At 44.9% G+C, this 14,727-nt stretch overlaps 4 protein-coding genes across 4 annotated transcripts; 3 read left to right on the top strand and 1 right to left on the bottom strand.

The window, feature by feature from the left end:
• The first annotated feature begins 535 nt into the window (after nucleotides 1–535).
• PVX_114770 (splicing factor, putative) lies at nucleotides 536–1,708 on the top strand. Its single transcript, XM_001616292.1, has 4 exons — nucleotides 536–930; nucleotides 1,123–1,182; nucleotides 1,325–1,388; nucleotides 1,502–1,708. Exons 1-4 carry the CDS (start codon nucleotides 839–841, stop codon nucleotides 1,550–1,552), a joined length of 267 nt encoding a protein of 88 aa, XP_001616342.1. The 5' UTR covers nucleotides 536–838; the 3' UTR covers nucleotides 1,553–1,708.
• Nucleotides 1,709–2,507: 799 nt separating this feature from the next.
• On the top strand, nucleotides 2,508–3,827 carry PVX_114775 (hypothetical protein, conserved; the record flags this gene model as incomplete). Its single annotated transcript, XM_001616293.1, has 1 exon — nucleotides 2,508–3,827. Exon 1 carries the CDS (start codon nucleotides 2,640–2,642, stop codon nucleotides 3,825–3,827), a length of 1,188 nt encoding a protein of 395 aa, XP_001616343.1. The 5' UTR covers nucleotides 2,508–2,639.
• Nucleotides 3,828–4,396: 569 nt separating this feature from the next.
• Nucleotides 4,397–9,267, top strand: PVX_114780 (hypothetical protein, conserved; the record flags this gene model as incomplete). Its single annotated transcript, XM_001616294.1, has 1 exon — nucleotides 4,397–9,267. Exon 1 carries the CDS (start codon nucleotides 4,957–4,959, stop codon nucleotides 9,265–9,267), a length of 4,311 nt encoding a protein of 1,436 aa, XP_001616344.1. The 5' UTR covers nucleotides 4,397–4,956.
• A 1,567-nt stretch (nucleotides 9,268–10,834) lies between these two features.
• Nucleotides 10,835–13,699, bottom strand: PVX_114785 (hypothetical protein, conserved; the record flags this gene model as incomplete). Its single annotated transcript, XM_001616295.1, has 1 exon — nucleotides 10,835–13,699. The coding sequence occupies one exon, from the start codon at nucleotides 13,697–13,699 to the stop codon at nucleotides 10,835–10,837; it is 2,865 nt and encodes a 954-aa protein (XP_001616345.1).
• Between the last annotated feature and the right edge of the window lie 1,028 nt (nucleotides 13,700–14,727).

Below are 14,727 nucleotides of genomic sequence, written 5' to 3'. Positions count from 1 at the left end.
TATTTCTTTCACATTCATGTTAATTGAAAAAATGGGACAGTGTTGCCTTTCCCCAGGGGAAAAGATGGCACAATACGGCTGCCCATCCGTGTGCATTATGGCAGCGGGTGTGAAACTCCAAATTACGGCACGGGCGAAATGGAAAAGAAAAAAAAAATTATATATGTAAGGTTGCTCTTATTGTGGGTTATTTTTTTATATGGTTTTCCCTTTTCGTTTGTTTCTTTATTTGTGATTTTTTATTTTGTTTCTTAAAAAAACACTTTTGGAAAAACGCCCTCATGAGCCTTTTTTCGCGTCACGCTTTTCATTCCTTTTTGACAATTGCGTGGATGCATGAAGTTTCAATAACGCTTCGTTAAAAAGGCGACAGCCAAGGTACATTTCGTAGCAGCATTCGCAGGCATACGCATTTGAAACATTTTTACGAATGTGACGTTTGGTCAATTTGGGAAGCCACCAAAAGGGAAGGGCACACCGTATGGTTAATATATATTTTTTTTTTTTTTTTAACCACAAATAGGGGATTATTTTTGTATGCCCGTTGATCAAAATATCGAAAGAGGGTTGCCCTTTCTGCGAATTTTTTACAAAACGGTAGTTGCCATTCGAACGGCACTTCGAGAAGGCTACCTCTCTGTTGAATTAACCCAAACGAACGGAAAATATTTATAGAGAGTCGTCACATTTGTACGTGCGTGACGTAGAAGAACAGCCACCCATCTTCGTCTTAAAGTCCTTCCATCATATTGAAATTCACGCCAGACTAAGGGGCGAAACAACAGCTAATTTTGTCCCAAATTGGAAAACGTAAGCTCTCAACGGGGGGAATAGCAAAATGTCTGCCTTTGACCGATTTAACATCCACGCGCAGTTGGAACACTTGCAGAGCAAGTATCAGGGCTCGGGGCACTCCGACACGACTAGATGGTATGCCGACGCGCAGTCGAACGAATTTGAAAGAGAACAAAGATGAGCAGCTGAGCAGCCGAGCGAATGAGTGAATCGACGCAGCACGCTGGGACGGAGGAATGCCACCCAAACAGGCACCCCCCACACGCTGTGTGGTAAAGCGAAAATTATACACATGTGTTACGCTATTTTTTTTTTTTTTTAATGTAGGGAATGGCTAACAAACATCCACAGGGACACGTTGGCATCTCACGTAGGACATTATTCGAGGTACTTAAACAGAGAGGCGATCAAATGAGTTGTGCACATGATGCATACGTAATGAGGGCCTCTCCGTGTGCATTTCGCCCATCCATTTTGTGCCGAAAGATGAACATACTTATTAATGCCATTTTTTTAAATTTCCTCTCAGATTAGCCTATTTCGCCATTGTAGAGAATGAACCAATCGCCAAAATAAGATATCGCTGTCTGCAGGTAGGTCCATTTAGAGATCCATTCTACATCCATTTCTGCTGCTCCCTAAGTGGACGATTTTCCTCCATTGTTGATGTGGTATCATGTGGCTTTTTTTTTTTTTTTTTCCGCAGAATATGTCACTTCCCGTTGTTCCAAAGCCAAAAAAGGAGTCGAAGCAGTGAGGACTTGTTTTCGCGTTTATCCACCCGTTCCACCACCAACCCACACGAGACACCTTTTTTTCGTGCCATTAACTTTAACTCGGCATAGCACTGCGCTATAATTTTTTTTAGTCTTTTTATTTTTTTTTTTCAAAACGTAATACGTCTCTGTAGGCCGAAAAAAGGCTGCTTAAAAAAGGGAAAAAATGACAAATTTTAACGACTGTCATAATACCTTCTTTAATTGCAACAGTGTAGATCTCCAGAGAGTAAAACTGGTGTAACGGGTTGCAAATAGCATATTGCAAAGGTTACCGTATGTATCTTACGCGAGCTACGAAGGCAATCTGCGCGTAAGGGGTAAGCACCAAATGTCTGTTTTTTTGGTTGAATTATATGCCCCTTTTTTCTGAATAAAGGGGGGTTCCCAATTTGGTAATCATTCACCCGTGCGCATAATGCCGCTAAGTATAATGGGTGAAAAAAGTGTGCGCAAAAAGGGGAAGCTATATGCATGGCTCTAACGGGAACCACGGAGATGAGCTGACGCATTCTGCACTTACCACATTTCAACAAATTAGAGAAAATGCTACTTTTAACATCGAACCGGTGTCCATACGTATCGTACGTGTGGTGTATATTTGCTTTTCTCCCTACTTCGTTTACCTAATGATTATTCTTTTCTGCGCTTTTAACTGCTTTCGGGGAAGAACTAAGCACTGTCGCGCGTTCACGCAGTCCAGCTTACCCAGCAAAGCTATCGTTACGGAGGGCACAATTTACCATTTTTACTTTTCCCCTGTAATGTTTACGCATAATAGTCTGCCATATGAGATGCACATGTGGGTCAAAGGAGGTTCTTCTAATTAGCCAAAAATTGTCCCATGAAGAAAAAAAAAAAAAAAGTCGTTGTGATATGAGAAAAATTATGAACCGTTCAGGCATCTAGCTTTTTTTTTTTTTTTTTTTTTTTTCTGCGCAATTGCGACAAAGCAGTAATTACCCCCAATGACATACATATTGCAGAACAGGCCAAAAGGAAAAGGGCAATCCATCCGCTAGTTTGTTCCCTTTTGCGCTTTAAACCTTTGGGCCCCTCTTCAGTACTATGTTGCATAACGACAAAAAAAATCCTAGAGAAGCATTGGATGAGGAAAAACCACGAAAAAGTAACCCCGGGGAAGTAGGAACCCATCGCAAGGCAAGGGATACGAAGGGAAACAAAAACAAATCGGGAGAAGGGCATATTACAAAGGTGGAAGGAAAAGCGGATTGTGAACCACATGACGTTAAGCGAAAAGGTGAAAAAGATAAAGTACTAATTCAGTGTAAAGAGTTGCAAAGAAAAGAACTGGAAGCGTTAAAACTTATTTATGTGAAGGACAAAGAGCTAGCCATTCAAAATGAAAATGACGAAAAGAGGGACACTATAATACACATGCATTTGAATGATGAAAACATCAGTGACAATGTGATAAATTTAACTTTCGAGTTACCCAAAGATTATCCCCTAAAATCATTTTTACTCATTAACATAAATGTAAAAAATTTCACTCCAGACATGAACAATTATGTCAACCAGGAAGTGTACAAAGATATGCCAAATTATATAGCGCATGAAAACAGCATTTTAAGTATCATCTACCGAATTAACGAGTTGGTGGAAAATATACAAAACAGGAAGGAGACTCTCGTGGACCAGAGTTATTCCTCATCAGAAGAAAGGGAAGAAAACGCAGAGGAAGAAGCATTTGACTCATCCAAAGACCAACTTATCAAAGACCACGTGACATTTCTATATTGCAGCGGAATGACTTATTCCCAACACAGAAGGGTGTTGGCTAGACGCCTGTGCTACTCGCACCATATTCTTAGTTTAGTAAAAAGAACCTGCATAATTAAATGGGCGAAAGAATTAAAAATTGGGGGGTACTCAAAAATAGGGTACCCCGGTATAATAATATGCGAGGGGCCCAAGGAAGAGGTCGATTTTTATATTAACAGTTTGAATAAGCTCAGGTGGAAGCATTTCGACTGTAGGGGCATGGATGATATAATCTTAAAGGAGTATGAGGACTTGGATGATGCGCGAGTTCTTCCAAAGACCATGTACGAGCTTGATCCCAAAGGGATGAGCACCCTGTCTAATATATGCACCGAATGTGGTTTACGCGATTTGTTTTTAACAAGCATGAAGATTTACCACTCCGGGGAGAAGCGCTCAACGAATGAGGGGGGAAAGGACACCGACAGTAGTAGTAAGGACAAAAATAAGAAGAAGAAAAAGAGGAAATGACACCAGGTGGGGCGCGGATGAAGGGGGTCCACAAAATATCGCCCTTCTAACTGCAGCCCGGGGAACCGTTTTTTCCCCCATTTGGGCACCCCCACTGGGGGAGTTCCTTTTTTTCGTTTTTTATTTTAATATATACATTTTTTTGTTTTTTTGGTGCTACTTGTGCATTCCCCCCGGCCGCCTCTTCGCGCAGAAATAATTCACGCGCGAAATTGCATTCCCCTGTGGTGAAGCAAAAAACGATGTGATACCTACCCTTTTGCAAATTTTTAAAAAAAGAACTACTCGTGTAGGCTAACCCTTTACGCGCGTGCTGTATGCGCAGTTGCATTGTCGCAGTGTGCGTGTCCTAGCTGCACATAGGCCTTGTCCAAAAGGGCAAATTCTTTCATGTGCCCGCGGGCAGGTCCAAAAGTTCCCCTTACGTTTATATGTGCATATATATATGTGCATATATGTATTTGTGTATATTTTTTTTTTTTTTTTTTCTTTAACCCTGCCAATTGGGCAAAACGATATGTGCACATAAATCTCCGCATTAGTTTGGCCCTTTTGTAGAAAGCAAAATTATCGCACGTTTAGGATAAAAAAAAAAAATGTATATATATACCTTGCGTTGCCTAGCAGCTACAACATTTTCGCTCCACTTGGCTCATTCCCAAAACGATGTAGAGTAAATTTTGTCACCTTCATGTGTACAATTTTAATTGTAAAAATTCGGGGAATATATTCCCGCGAATGTTACCCTTTTTTTTTTTGTCTTTCTGTGGCTTCCATTTTGTGCTGAATTTTTACCCCTGCTGGGTGTCAAATGTGTGTGTACGCGTACACATAGTTGTGTCGTACTATTACGCAGCTGCGTGTGTGGACACTTGTTGGTGCCCACGCGGAAGGCACCTTTTGTACGCACTTGCTGCGAAGAGTAGTTTTTAAATTTGTCAACTTGGTCTACCTCCTCGCAAAGCAAGTTTTGCAAAAAAAAAAAAAAAAAATTCACGCCAGTGTGCAGTGAAGGCATATACCCCCCTGTGTGGGTCATGCACATATGCGATCAGCAACACTGCTAAGATTTAGCAGACGTAGGGAGCCCGTTCGTACCCCTTGCAGATATGACCCTTAAGATCGTTACATGTACACCCGCATCGGTTGTCTATTCCCAATTTTGAAGTTCCTTTTTGTTTTTGTTAAAACTTCCACACGTGTGGATAGCAGCGAGGGGGAAAGCAAACGAAGGGGGGACAGACAAGGAAGACGAAGTAGCGGCAACCGCGGGGGGGGAAGAAATATGCATGGGCTGTATAGAAAAAACCAACTGAGCACTCCCGAGGAACAGCTGTGCACGAACGCATTTTGGAGGAAGAACTTATTCAGCAGGTACGAAATAAAACCGAAATATTTTAACGTACCAACATATCATGTTAAAGATAACGCCAATGAATGCTTCGAGAGGGTGTCAAACAATTCCTGGTATGACACTAGCAGCTTTAGGAAGAAGGGAGCGTTTTTATTTTGCAGAGAATTGAGAAACATCAACTGGGGCAGCAGCCACGATGGGGGGGAGACCCACCTGAGCGAGGCACTACATGATGTTGTTGAGGCTTCCACAAATGGTACGCTCCCAATGCGGGCAAGCGGTGAAGACGCCAAGAATTTAGACGAATGCGGTGGTTTGCCCCAAAACGTGGTAGGCAGCAACCCAAATGACAAAGCATTGAATGATAAAGCATCAAAAGAAAAGAAAAAAAAAAAAACACTCCCTTCACCCAATGGAGGAGTAACCCCCACAGGTAGCTCGTTAACCCTTTATGGCAGAAAAAAAAAGCCGAACAAGTTAGCAAAAATGGCTACTTCGAAAAAAGCTGATAATGTTAAAAATGAAAAGTGGGCTCCTGAAAGTTGCAAGCCTTCGGAGCTTGAACCTGCACAAAGGAATACCCACAAATGGGACGCCACCCATTTGGTTAGCGGCAAGGTGTGCAAAAAGAAACAAACGAGCATTGATATTTGGAAGTATAAAAAGGAGGAAATCTTAAAGGGGCACACTTTGCATGAACAGGTCAGCGAGAAAATCATTTCCAGCAAACCATCAGTCGAAAAAGAAATTATGTGCGTACACAAATTGGGCGTACTTCCTCTAGACGATAAGGTGAGGTTAGACAAAAGCGGAAAAGGGCAAATAGCAAGTAGTTTTAAAAAGACGAAAGAGAAAAGCGTTCACAGGGGGGAACACTTAGCGGGGGTGGTGCAGATGACCCCTTCCAAGGGAGACGCAAAAAAGGAGTCTCCTATCCGCTCCTACTTCCCTTCTGAGGCCGCACCCGTTAGTGTGATCCCAAGTGGAGGTTACTCCGAAGGGGGGAACAAAATTGAAGAGAAAAACACACCAATTGGGGAAGAACAAATAAGGAGGATTTTTCATCCCACTGGGAATGCCAAATCGATGGCTAGGGAAACTCCCCTGAGTAAAGGAACGTACACAGGTTACCAACAAAAGGGGAGACGCTTCTTGGGGGCGCAAAAAATGCTTTTAAACGAAAGTAACCAGGGGGGAAAAGCCAAAGAGGGGGACTTAGACGAGAGACTTTCCGGAATGCTCACCTGGAACCGCGCATTAGGAGCAGCTCACCACGGAGAAGGCACCCCCACAAAGGACAGAGGAATCGCCAATTCGATAGAGAGAACAAATGGGGCACACACAAAAGGTAGATGCTCATCTGAGTACTCCAAAAAAAGACCAACCATAGAATGCATGATGATTGAAGACGTAGATGTAAGTGAGTCTAAACAGGAGGAGGGGCGCATCATAGGGGTGTCCGCAACTGCACCTTGCCAGGGTAAAAATCTGCACCTGTTAGAGGAGTCCCGGGATGAAAATCCCCTTTTCGACTCCCTTGTTAACACCAAAATGTATTTTAGAATCGATTTTAAGATGTATAAACCCATTCTTATGAGGGCAATTACCCAAGTGAGAGTGTATTCAAATGAGAAGCTACTTCAGTGCGTCTACATAAAGGAGTACCCTCAAAACTTTTCTGTAGTTGTGCAGAATGCCGTCCAAATGTGTAATGGAAAAGTGCTAGCCAAAATGAAAAATAAGCTCATTCACATCAAAGAAACGGGGGTTCTCAATTTTACGTATCTAAGCAATGAAAAAGTAATTGGCTGTTCCCATGTTAGCATTAAGCATCTAGTAAGTTCTGGATTAGAAGGAGGGCTTTTCATTTCAGTGGATGACCACACAGATTGTAGAAAAAGGAACCCCCCAAAAGAAGCGTTTGCAGTAGGTCCTCTCCTCCCATTCGGCAGACAAGAAATAAACGTTTTAAAGTCCAAAATTTTTGTCAACTATAAAATTGACTGCCCCAGGAGTGCTCATGATTTTATTGCTTCTGGTGAAGGGGTGACGGCCAAGGCGAAAATTACCTTCTTGGAGGAGATGGTTAGGCAAATGTACAGCTTCATACAGGACTCGACGCTGCTCCGGTTCGTGAAGGGCGCGCGGGTCGCCCACAGGGGGGGTGAATGTGGCGCCGGGAAGGGGGGGAGCGAGGAGCAGCGCGCAGAGGGGGAAAAAAACGTAGTTGGAGAAAAACACGTAGATGGAGAACAACACGTAGATGGAGAAAAACACGCAGAGGGAGAAAAGTACGAAGAGGGGGGAAACCTCTTAGATGGAGAAAACCACTTAGACGGAGAACCCCCCCGCGGTAGAAGCAATCATGTGGGGAACGCCGATCTGGACAAATGCGAGAAGGGCAACCCCCCCAGCGCGCTCAACGAAGGCAACGACCCAGAAGGGGGAGACGAAAAGACTGAGGGTCATCTCCCCATTGGGAATTCCCCCCAAAATGGCGAAGCGGAAGAGGCAGCAGATAGGAAAGAGGAAGATGAGCTGGCGGAAAAATCCAAGAGCGCTGATTTAGAGGAAGGGTGTTGCGGTAATGCGCCAAGCTCGAACCATAAAGATCCTCCTTCCTGTGATGGTGTAGCCACGGGAGACATGCTGGGAGAGGAACCCAATCGCAGTGACGCTGTGGAAGGTGTGCTAAAATTTAAAGGGGAAGAGCAGGGAAGGTATAACGGCCAAGTGGTGTGTGGCAACCCAGGTGAACGGGACAACCCCCACGTGGAGAGCGCACCCCCTGGGCAGACACACAATGAGAAGGCAGAGAATGGCGAAAATGATGAGAATGCCGAAAATGCTGGGAATGCCGAAAATGCTGAGAACGCGGGAAATCCCCCGAAGGGGAGCAAAGACGAAGCGGAGGAAGGCGGCACGAACAGGTGCGCCCCCAAAGGGGTGTCTACTTACCCGAAGGGACCAAAAATAAATTCCCCACATGAACATAAAAACAAAAAAAAACAAATAGAGCAGCTGCAGAACACCATAGAGGAGTATAAAAAAGAATTAGCAGAAAAAGCAGAGGAGATACAAAAGCTAAAACATTCAAACAATAACACTAATATACTCTACAAAGCCTGTTATAGGAAATTACAAGAAATTGAAAATGAAAGGAAAAGAACCGATGCGATGAACTTCCTACTGAGATTTGATGATACCTGTGGAAATAAGCTAACCAACCGTTTGGAGAAAAAGAATGCCCTCCCCAAAAGAAAGGCATTTACGGAAACTGACTCGAGTGTAGTGATGGGCGCAGAAGTGCGAAGGGTAAATTCTCTGCGAAGTGCCTTAGTTGCTCTAAACGGGGAGGAGAAAAACATGGGTGGAAATGCCATCCGTAGGAGCGGCACTGGCACCATCACGGGAAGCAGCGTCTATGCAACCACGATGAGGAGTCTCCCCCCGGCGGGGAGGGAAAAACTGAGCAAAAAGAAACAGGCCATCCGCACCGAGTCGGTCAACAAGACGATTATGAAGTTGTTCGGCGCCGATTTGGGAGAAACCCCCCGGGGTGAAGAAGTAGCCACGCGGGGGGGAATCACCACGGGTAAGGGGGGCGATGGCGACCATTACGGGGAGCACTACGAGGAGCAGTACGGTAACCACTATGGCGACCACTACGGTGAGCACTTAGATGACCACCGCATCCTCCTGAGCAACTACCAAATTAAAGAGAACAAAATTGACGCACTTGTAAGGGAAAACGAATCGCTAAAGGAACGAATAAACAAGCTGACCCTAACCGATGCGGAGTGCCCCAGCAGGGTACCACCCCTCAAGGACGCCTACTACACCACAAGGGCAAAGGACAAATGTAGGGCCCATAAACAGGCGAAGCTAAGAGGCGTTGAGCAGCACTGCAGAAATTCAAACTACCTGGAGCATTCGTGGGGGGAGAAAAAAAGTTACAACTACGATGGGGTGAGGAACAAGTACAGCAGCAACAGCAGATTTAACTTCCCCCTCAATTTGGTTAAAAGTTATTCTCATGATCCCATCGCGCACAGGGAGGTGGACATCAATCAGTCCGCGTGCTGAATGGTGGTCCCCCGCACAGGGTAACAGTTTACGCGTTGTCATTTGTGGTGTTTTTTTTTTTTTTTTTTTCTTCATTTCCGCTGCTTCTTAACTGGTCCATTTTGTGCCCACGTGTGCAGCTCGGCATGCCCCACAAAGAGAAGCGCTCATTCGTTGACGCGATGTTGTGGCTAGCCAGAGTGGACCCCTTCAAGGGGGTGACACTTAACGAGTGAATTATACTCAGAGCAGAGCAGTTTTCCATCTACACTTTAATAAAATGTTCGCTTAAAAAAAAGGTGTTGTATGTTGGTGGGTGGGTATGCATTTTGGGTGCAAATGCCGAGTGGTTTCCTTTTTACGTTTCTTCCCACTCTGCATTTCGGCAGCCCTTTTCACAATGAGGTGCGCATCCCCTGGGTTTGTTCGGGGACGTACAGAAATACTCCCCCCAAGGGGGCAGACACGATTAGCACAGTGGTCGCCGTGCACATGCGGACGCATATGCGGATGCATATGCACATGCACGTAACCATAAGCAGATGCACATGCAGATGCACATCTGCCATGGCCAACACTCTCCCTCGCGAGGAACCTCTCCCCTCTCGCTTGCTCGCCTCGCCGCCCAGCGGGCCAGTCAATATGTCACAAAAAAAAATAAAAAAAAATGGAGGCGTCAAATTGTGGTAACTTTTCCTCAGACTAGCCAAAAAATTATAAATGGGAAAAAAAAAAAAAAAAAAATTACCCGCACTTTTCACTCTCGTTTTGTCTCGTGGCGCCCTCTTTTTTTTTTTTGGTTCCCTTCTACAAACAAGCAAATGGGGAGGTACATATGGACACTGGAAGGAAGCACAAATGGTTTGAAGTTGGTTTTCACTGCTTGGCTGCGCACATAAATATATTTGTTTTCGTGTGTGCATGTCAGTGTGAGCGGGACGACGGAAAAAATAACTGGCACATCGCTTGTCATAACAAATGGGGCTGAAGTAAAATGGCAATGGTGGACGTTATACGCGACATCGTGAACGGTGCAGTGTGCCATTCCGTTGGGCGTGGGGACTGACCCATCGAGTAATTCACAAGCTCACAATAGCCGTTTTGAAAAAACTTCGGCAGTCTCTTTATCCCTCGTTAGCTTACTATGCGTAGGTGTATACTCATATACGTGCGCGCTGGTTGCCCATTTGACATTTTAAAAAAAAGTTAACGTTAAAGCTGCGGTGGAGAATTGGCGGGATGGCGGGAAGCTGTGCAGCTGGATGCTGTGATGCTGGGAAGCTGGGAAGTTCCGAAAATCAGGGCGTTATTCCCAACTGGAAAAATCGCAACAAGTGTAAAAAAAAAACATCAAAAGGGGTCGTTCTGATTAGAGCGATTTGCATAACTGTTCTTGACGCATTTCACATAAAGTGCAGCTAGCGATAGTTAATAACGTCGGCTGGCGAAAGGAACATCCCCGCGTTGGTGCTACTCCGATTGGCATTCCTACGAGGGGTGATTCTCCATTATCGCTTCTTCCCCGTGGTGTTCCCACTGGGGTCCATCCGCTCATGCAATTCACATTTGTTCTTAGCACACCCCCGTTTCACTTATTTTGCACCTTCGCCTTCCCCGAACTGGTAGATCTGCTGTGGCTTTTTTTCTTGCTGTTCAAAATTTTCTTCTTACTCTCCTCCGTCTCTGCGTCGCTTTGGTGTTCCCCGCCCACTTGAGCATGTCCATGGTGCTTCTCCCCCCCCGGGTGGTGCCTGTCCTCTGCCTGCCGCTCTCCCGTAGGGCCACTTTCCTGGTCACCTATTTTAACATTTTTCAGCAGCTCATTTTTCTTCTTGTGAAATGCGTAAAGCAGATTTTCCGGGTGAGAATTTTTGTTTTTTTTTTGACCATCGATATTGCTGGTCCTGCTTGGAGTTCTCCCTCTGAGGGAGCCAGCCAGGTCGTCCCGATCCGACACGGACAAGCGCTCCCTGGCGAAGCGTTCATTCTTCGTTTTCAAAAGTTTGTTCTTTACGATGACTTTATCTTTTGTATCCTGAGACATTCCATCCATGTGGGCGTTGTAAAAGGAGGCCATTTCATCGATAAAGAGGAGGTCATTTTTTACCTCCCCATTGGCAATAATGTTGGAGAAATTTGCAAAGGAATTTTCATCCTCGAAATATTGGGAGCACAGGTGATTGCTTAGCAATTCGTAACAAACATTTGTGAGGTACATAGTTGGGCACTTGAAGGTGAAGGACCATCCACTGATGAGCAGCGTTTTTTTTTTTTCTTTCATTTGGATTTCTACATCATCATCGTCGTTGATGGTAGACGGGGTCGCGGAACAGTTGTCCTGAATTTCTTTCTTCGAGGGGTTTAGACCTATGTCGGGCTCTCCATTCTTCGTGGAGGAAGTTACTTTAAGTGTGTCTGCTCCGGAGAGCACAGACGAGGAGTCCTTTCCGCCCGTTTTCTCCTTCCCCTTTTTACCTTTTGACTGGTTCGAATGGTTCCTTTGTCGTTGGTTATTCGGGGTGGTGGTCACAGAAGGCGTAGCGCTTGGCTCGCCCTCCCCCTCCGCAGCCGCTATCGCCGCTGTCGCCGCCGCCGCTACCACTTCTGCGCCCCCGTCGGGTTCTCTTTTTTCGGTGTCGAGCGAGTTCCTTTTCGAATCCGGCTTACACTTGACCAGCTTAAACTCGATGTCCTCCATGTAGTAGGACCACTGCGGGGCGGCATCCTCCGCGTCGGCAAAGAAGTGAATGAACTTGTCCCACGTGATGACGAAAACGCCCTCCACGCACTTGTTGAAGAACCCCACACTGGTAAGGTACCCCTTGATGGTAGAACAAAAAATGCAGAGAATCGACTTGACATTAATTTGGTGATTATAGAAAATGATGGATGATTTTATTAAGCTGAGTGCCTTGTTTAACTGGGGAATGCCATCACAATTGTCGTTCAGCTGAAAGGGAGCAACCTGTTTGATTAAATCCTCCTCATCAATGATGGTCACCGAGGAGAGGTTCTGAAACTGAGCTGCATCTACATTTTTTTCCAGCAAAATGGAGTCATACAGTATGTTCATATTGTTTAGGTAAAAATTTAAAAAGCTTTTATAAAGAAGAATATAAGAACAGAGGATATCCCTAATTGAGTTTTTTTTCCATTCGATTAATTGGAAGAAGGTTTTCACGCTGCAGGTAATAATGTCTAGGTATTCATTTTGTATTTTTAGCAAATCTTTGACATTTTTTATGTACTTCCTTTGACATAACCAAGAGCATTTTATCTTCTTACTGTCTTTAATTCCATCTGACCTGATTTTCTCCGAATTGGAATAGCTATTTTCGAAATACTTCCAATAAATTTTACAAAGCTCCACTTGTTTTAGGAAATCATTTTTTTTCTTCTTCATTGCTTCTACCAAATTTTCTTGCTCCTTCAAGTAGCTCTCCTTCAATATGATTAACATTTTTTGATTAATTTTGCTATCAATAACATCGCTACTTATTTTCATGCTATTCATAATTTTTCTATAATTCATAAATCCGTACTGCACCCAGTCGTCTATAATGCCGTGATTTAGGTTGCACATTTCTGCGTTCACATCGATGACATTATCTGCAATTTCGTTTATTTTGTTTGAGGCACTCTTCCCGTTGTTCTTCTTCAGGAAGGGTGTATCTGGGGCGTTTGTTTCCTCCTGGGAGGTACCTGCAATTTCGTCATCCTTGGACAATTTCTTCCTCCTCTTTTCTTCTAACTCCACTTTGCTGTTCTTCTTCCCCTTTGACTTCCCCTCACTCACGATTGTAGACGCTGTGCTTCCCTTTTTCTTCTTCAAATCCTCTACGGAGCCATTCGCGTGGCTGCTCAGCGGATTATCCCCCTGCACGCGGCCAACATTTGCGGCCTCCCCGTTGGCCAACTCCTCATCTTGAATGTTTAAAAAACTTTGGGTTAAATTACTCACCCGCGGGGTTCCCCCCACGGAAACGCCCCTATTGTAGTAGCTCGTATCATTCTTCACAAATTCTTTGAAGAACCTATTCAAGTTATTAATATTGTAGGAGCCGTGCTTTAGTGCCTCCACCATCTTCTCGCTTATCCTCTCGAGGAAGTTTATAAAATTGTTGGTGCAGTTTTCCCTGCTCTTGTGATACTCCGTCATTTCTATGAAATAATACTTTTTGTAAACTTCGAAGAAAATTTTTTTTTTTTCATGCAGGGTGCACTGATTGTCTTCTTCTGGCGGGGTGTTGTCTCCCACCTGGATGTCCGTCGCGCTCACTGGGTTCTTCATTTTGTCATTCTGTTGGTTAGCTTTACGATTGCTCGCAGGGTAACCTGCGTTTTTTGCCGCTACTCCTTTTGCGCTCAGGGCACTGAAGTAGGTCTCTCTAAGTTCGCGGGCCCAGCCTCGTTCTTCTGACTTGCGGTGGCCGGGGGTTTCGGCACTCGGCATAGTAACCGGGCGCGGATTGGCCGCTCAGCAGTTTGGCCGCTTATCAGGCGATGCGGTCCGGTCGGGTCGCCTTGCCCCAGGTACAACGCGACAACCTCGCGGTGTGCATCAATAACACCTGCCTAGTGGTCCGCGCACAGGGCAGGCACATTCACTCGGGGCCATACGCAAAAGGAGGCAATTTGGCCAATGTGACCAGTTTGGCCAATTTGACCAGTTTGACCAGTTTGACCAATTTGGCGGGGAGTTCATAAAAAAAAGGTTCAACATGGATACGTGCCGCAGGGCATAATGCAGATGTTTCGAAGGGGGAAAGGAAAAAAAAAAAAAAAAAAAGAAGATGAAGATTATGAAGAAGAAGAAGCAGAAGAAGGGGTACCAACGCAGTGATAAAGTAAAAGGAGGGTGTGCCCACAGGGGTGAGTATAATCACTAGGGAAGCAAAGTCGCGCAAAAAAAAAAAAAATAAAAACGCACATACATGTATATATACAAGCGAAACACGCCAAGCGGTGTATGCCTTGTAAAGGCATGCGCAGTGATCAGTACTTCCTAACGCATCGCACATGCCATTGGCACATTTGGAGGCACGCCTTTCCCTTTTTCAAGGGGGACCAGGAAGGCAAGCCCTTTCTTGGAAGGCACCTGAGCACAGTTCCCCCCAAGGGGCGCTTCCCCTTCGCAATTGCGCCCTTCTCGCTTTCGCTTCGGTTTTTTATTTTGCTTCACTTGGTGATGCCTCGACTAACCTCGTGTAACTTCGCCTCACAGCACCTCTTCTCACTTCACCCTAGATTGTTATACTTTTCCCACTCGCACAGCTGATGTGTACCTTCTGCCATTCAATGGGAGGAAGTGAAAAAAAAAAAAAAAAAATCGTTTGAACGAAAAATCGGCATACAAGTGTTACCCTCCTGTGCAGTGCAAAAGGACGAAATGCCATTTTGCAAATTTGGGTTTACTTAAATTTGGCGCCTTTTTTTATTGCAAGTCTCTACAGGGGAGTGTGGGGAGGGAAACAGCACAGC

The sequence above is a fragment of the Plasmodium vivax genome, chromosome 11, assembly GCF_000002415.2.
Source record: "Plasmodium vivax chromosome 11, whole genome shotgun sequence".
Classification (NCBI taxonomy): domain Eukaryota; phylum Apicomplexa; class Aconoidasida; order Haemosporida; family Plasmodiidae; genus Plasmodium; species Plasmodium vivax.
This window is presented reverse-complemented; position numbering and strand designations above follow the sequence as displayed.

Coding starts and splice junctions, on each gene's coding strand:
- PVX_114770 (XM_001616292.1), top strand. CDS start 839: ATGTCTGCCTTTGACCGATTTAACATCCACGCGCAGTTGGAACACTTG. Junction 931..1,122: donor CACTCCGACACGACTAGATG/GTATGCCGACGC, acceptor TTTTTAATGTAG/GGAATGGCTAACAAACATCC. Junction 1,183..1,324: donor CACGTAGGACATTATTCGAG/GTACTTAAACAG, acceptor ATTTCCTCTCAG/ATTAGCCTATTTCGCCATTG.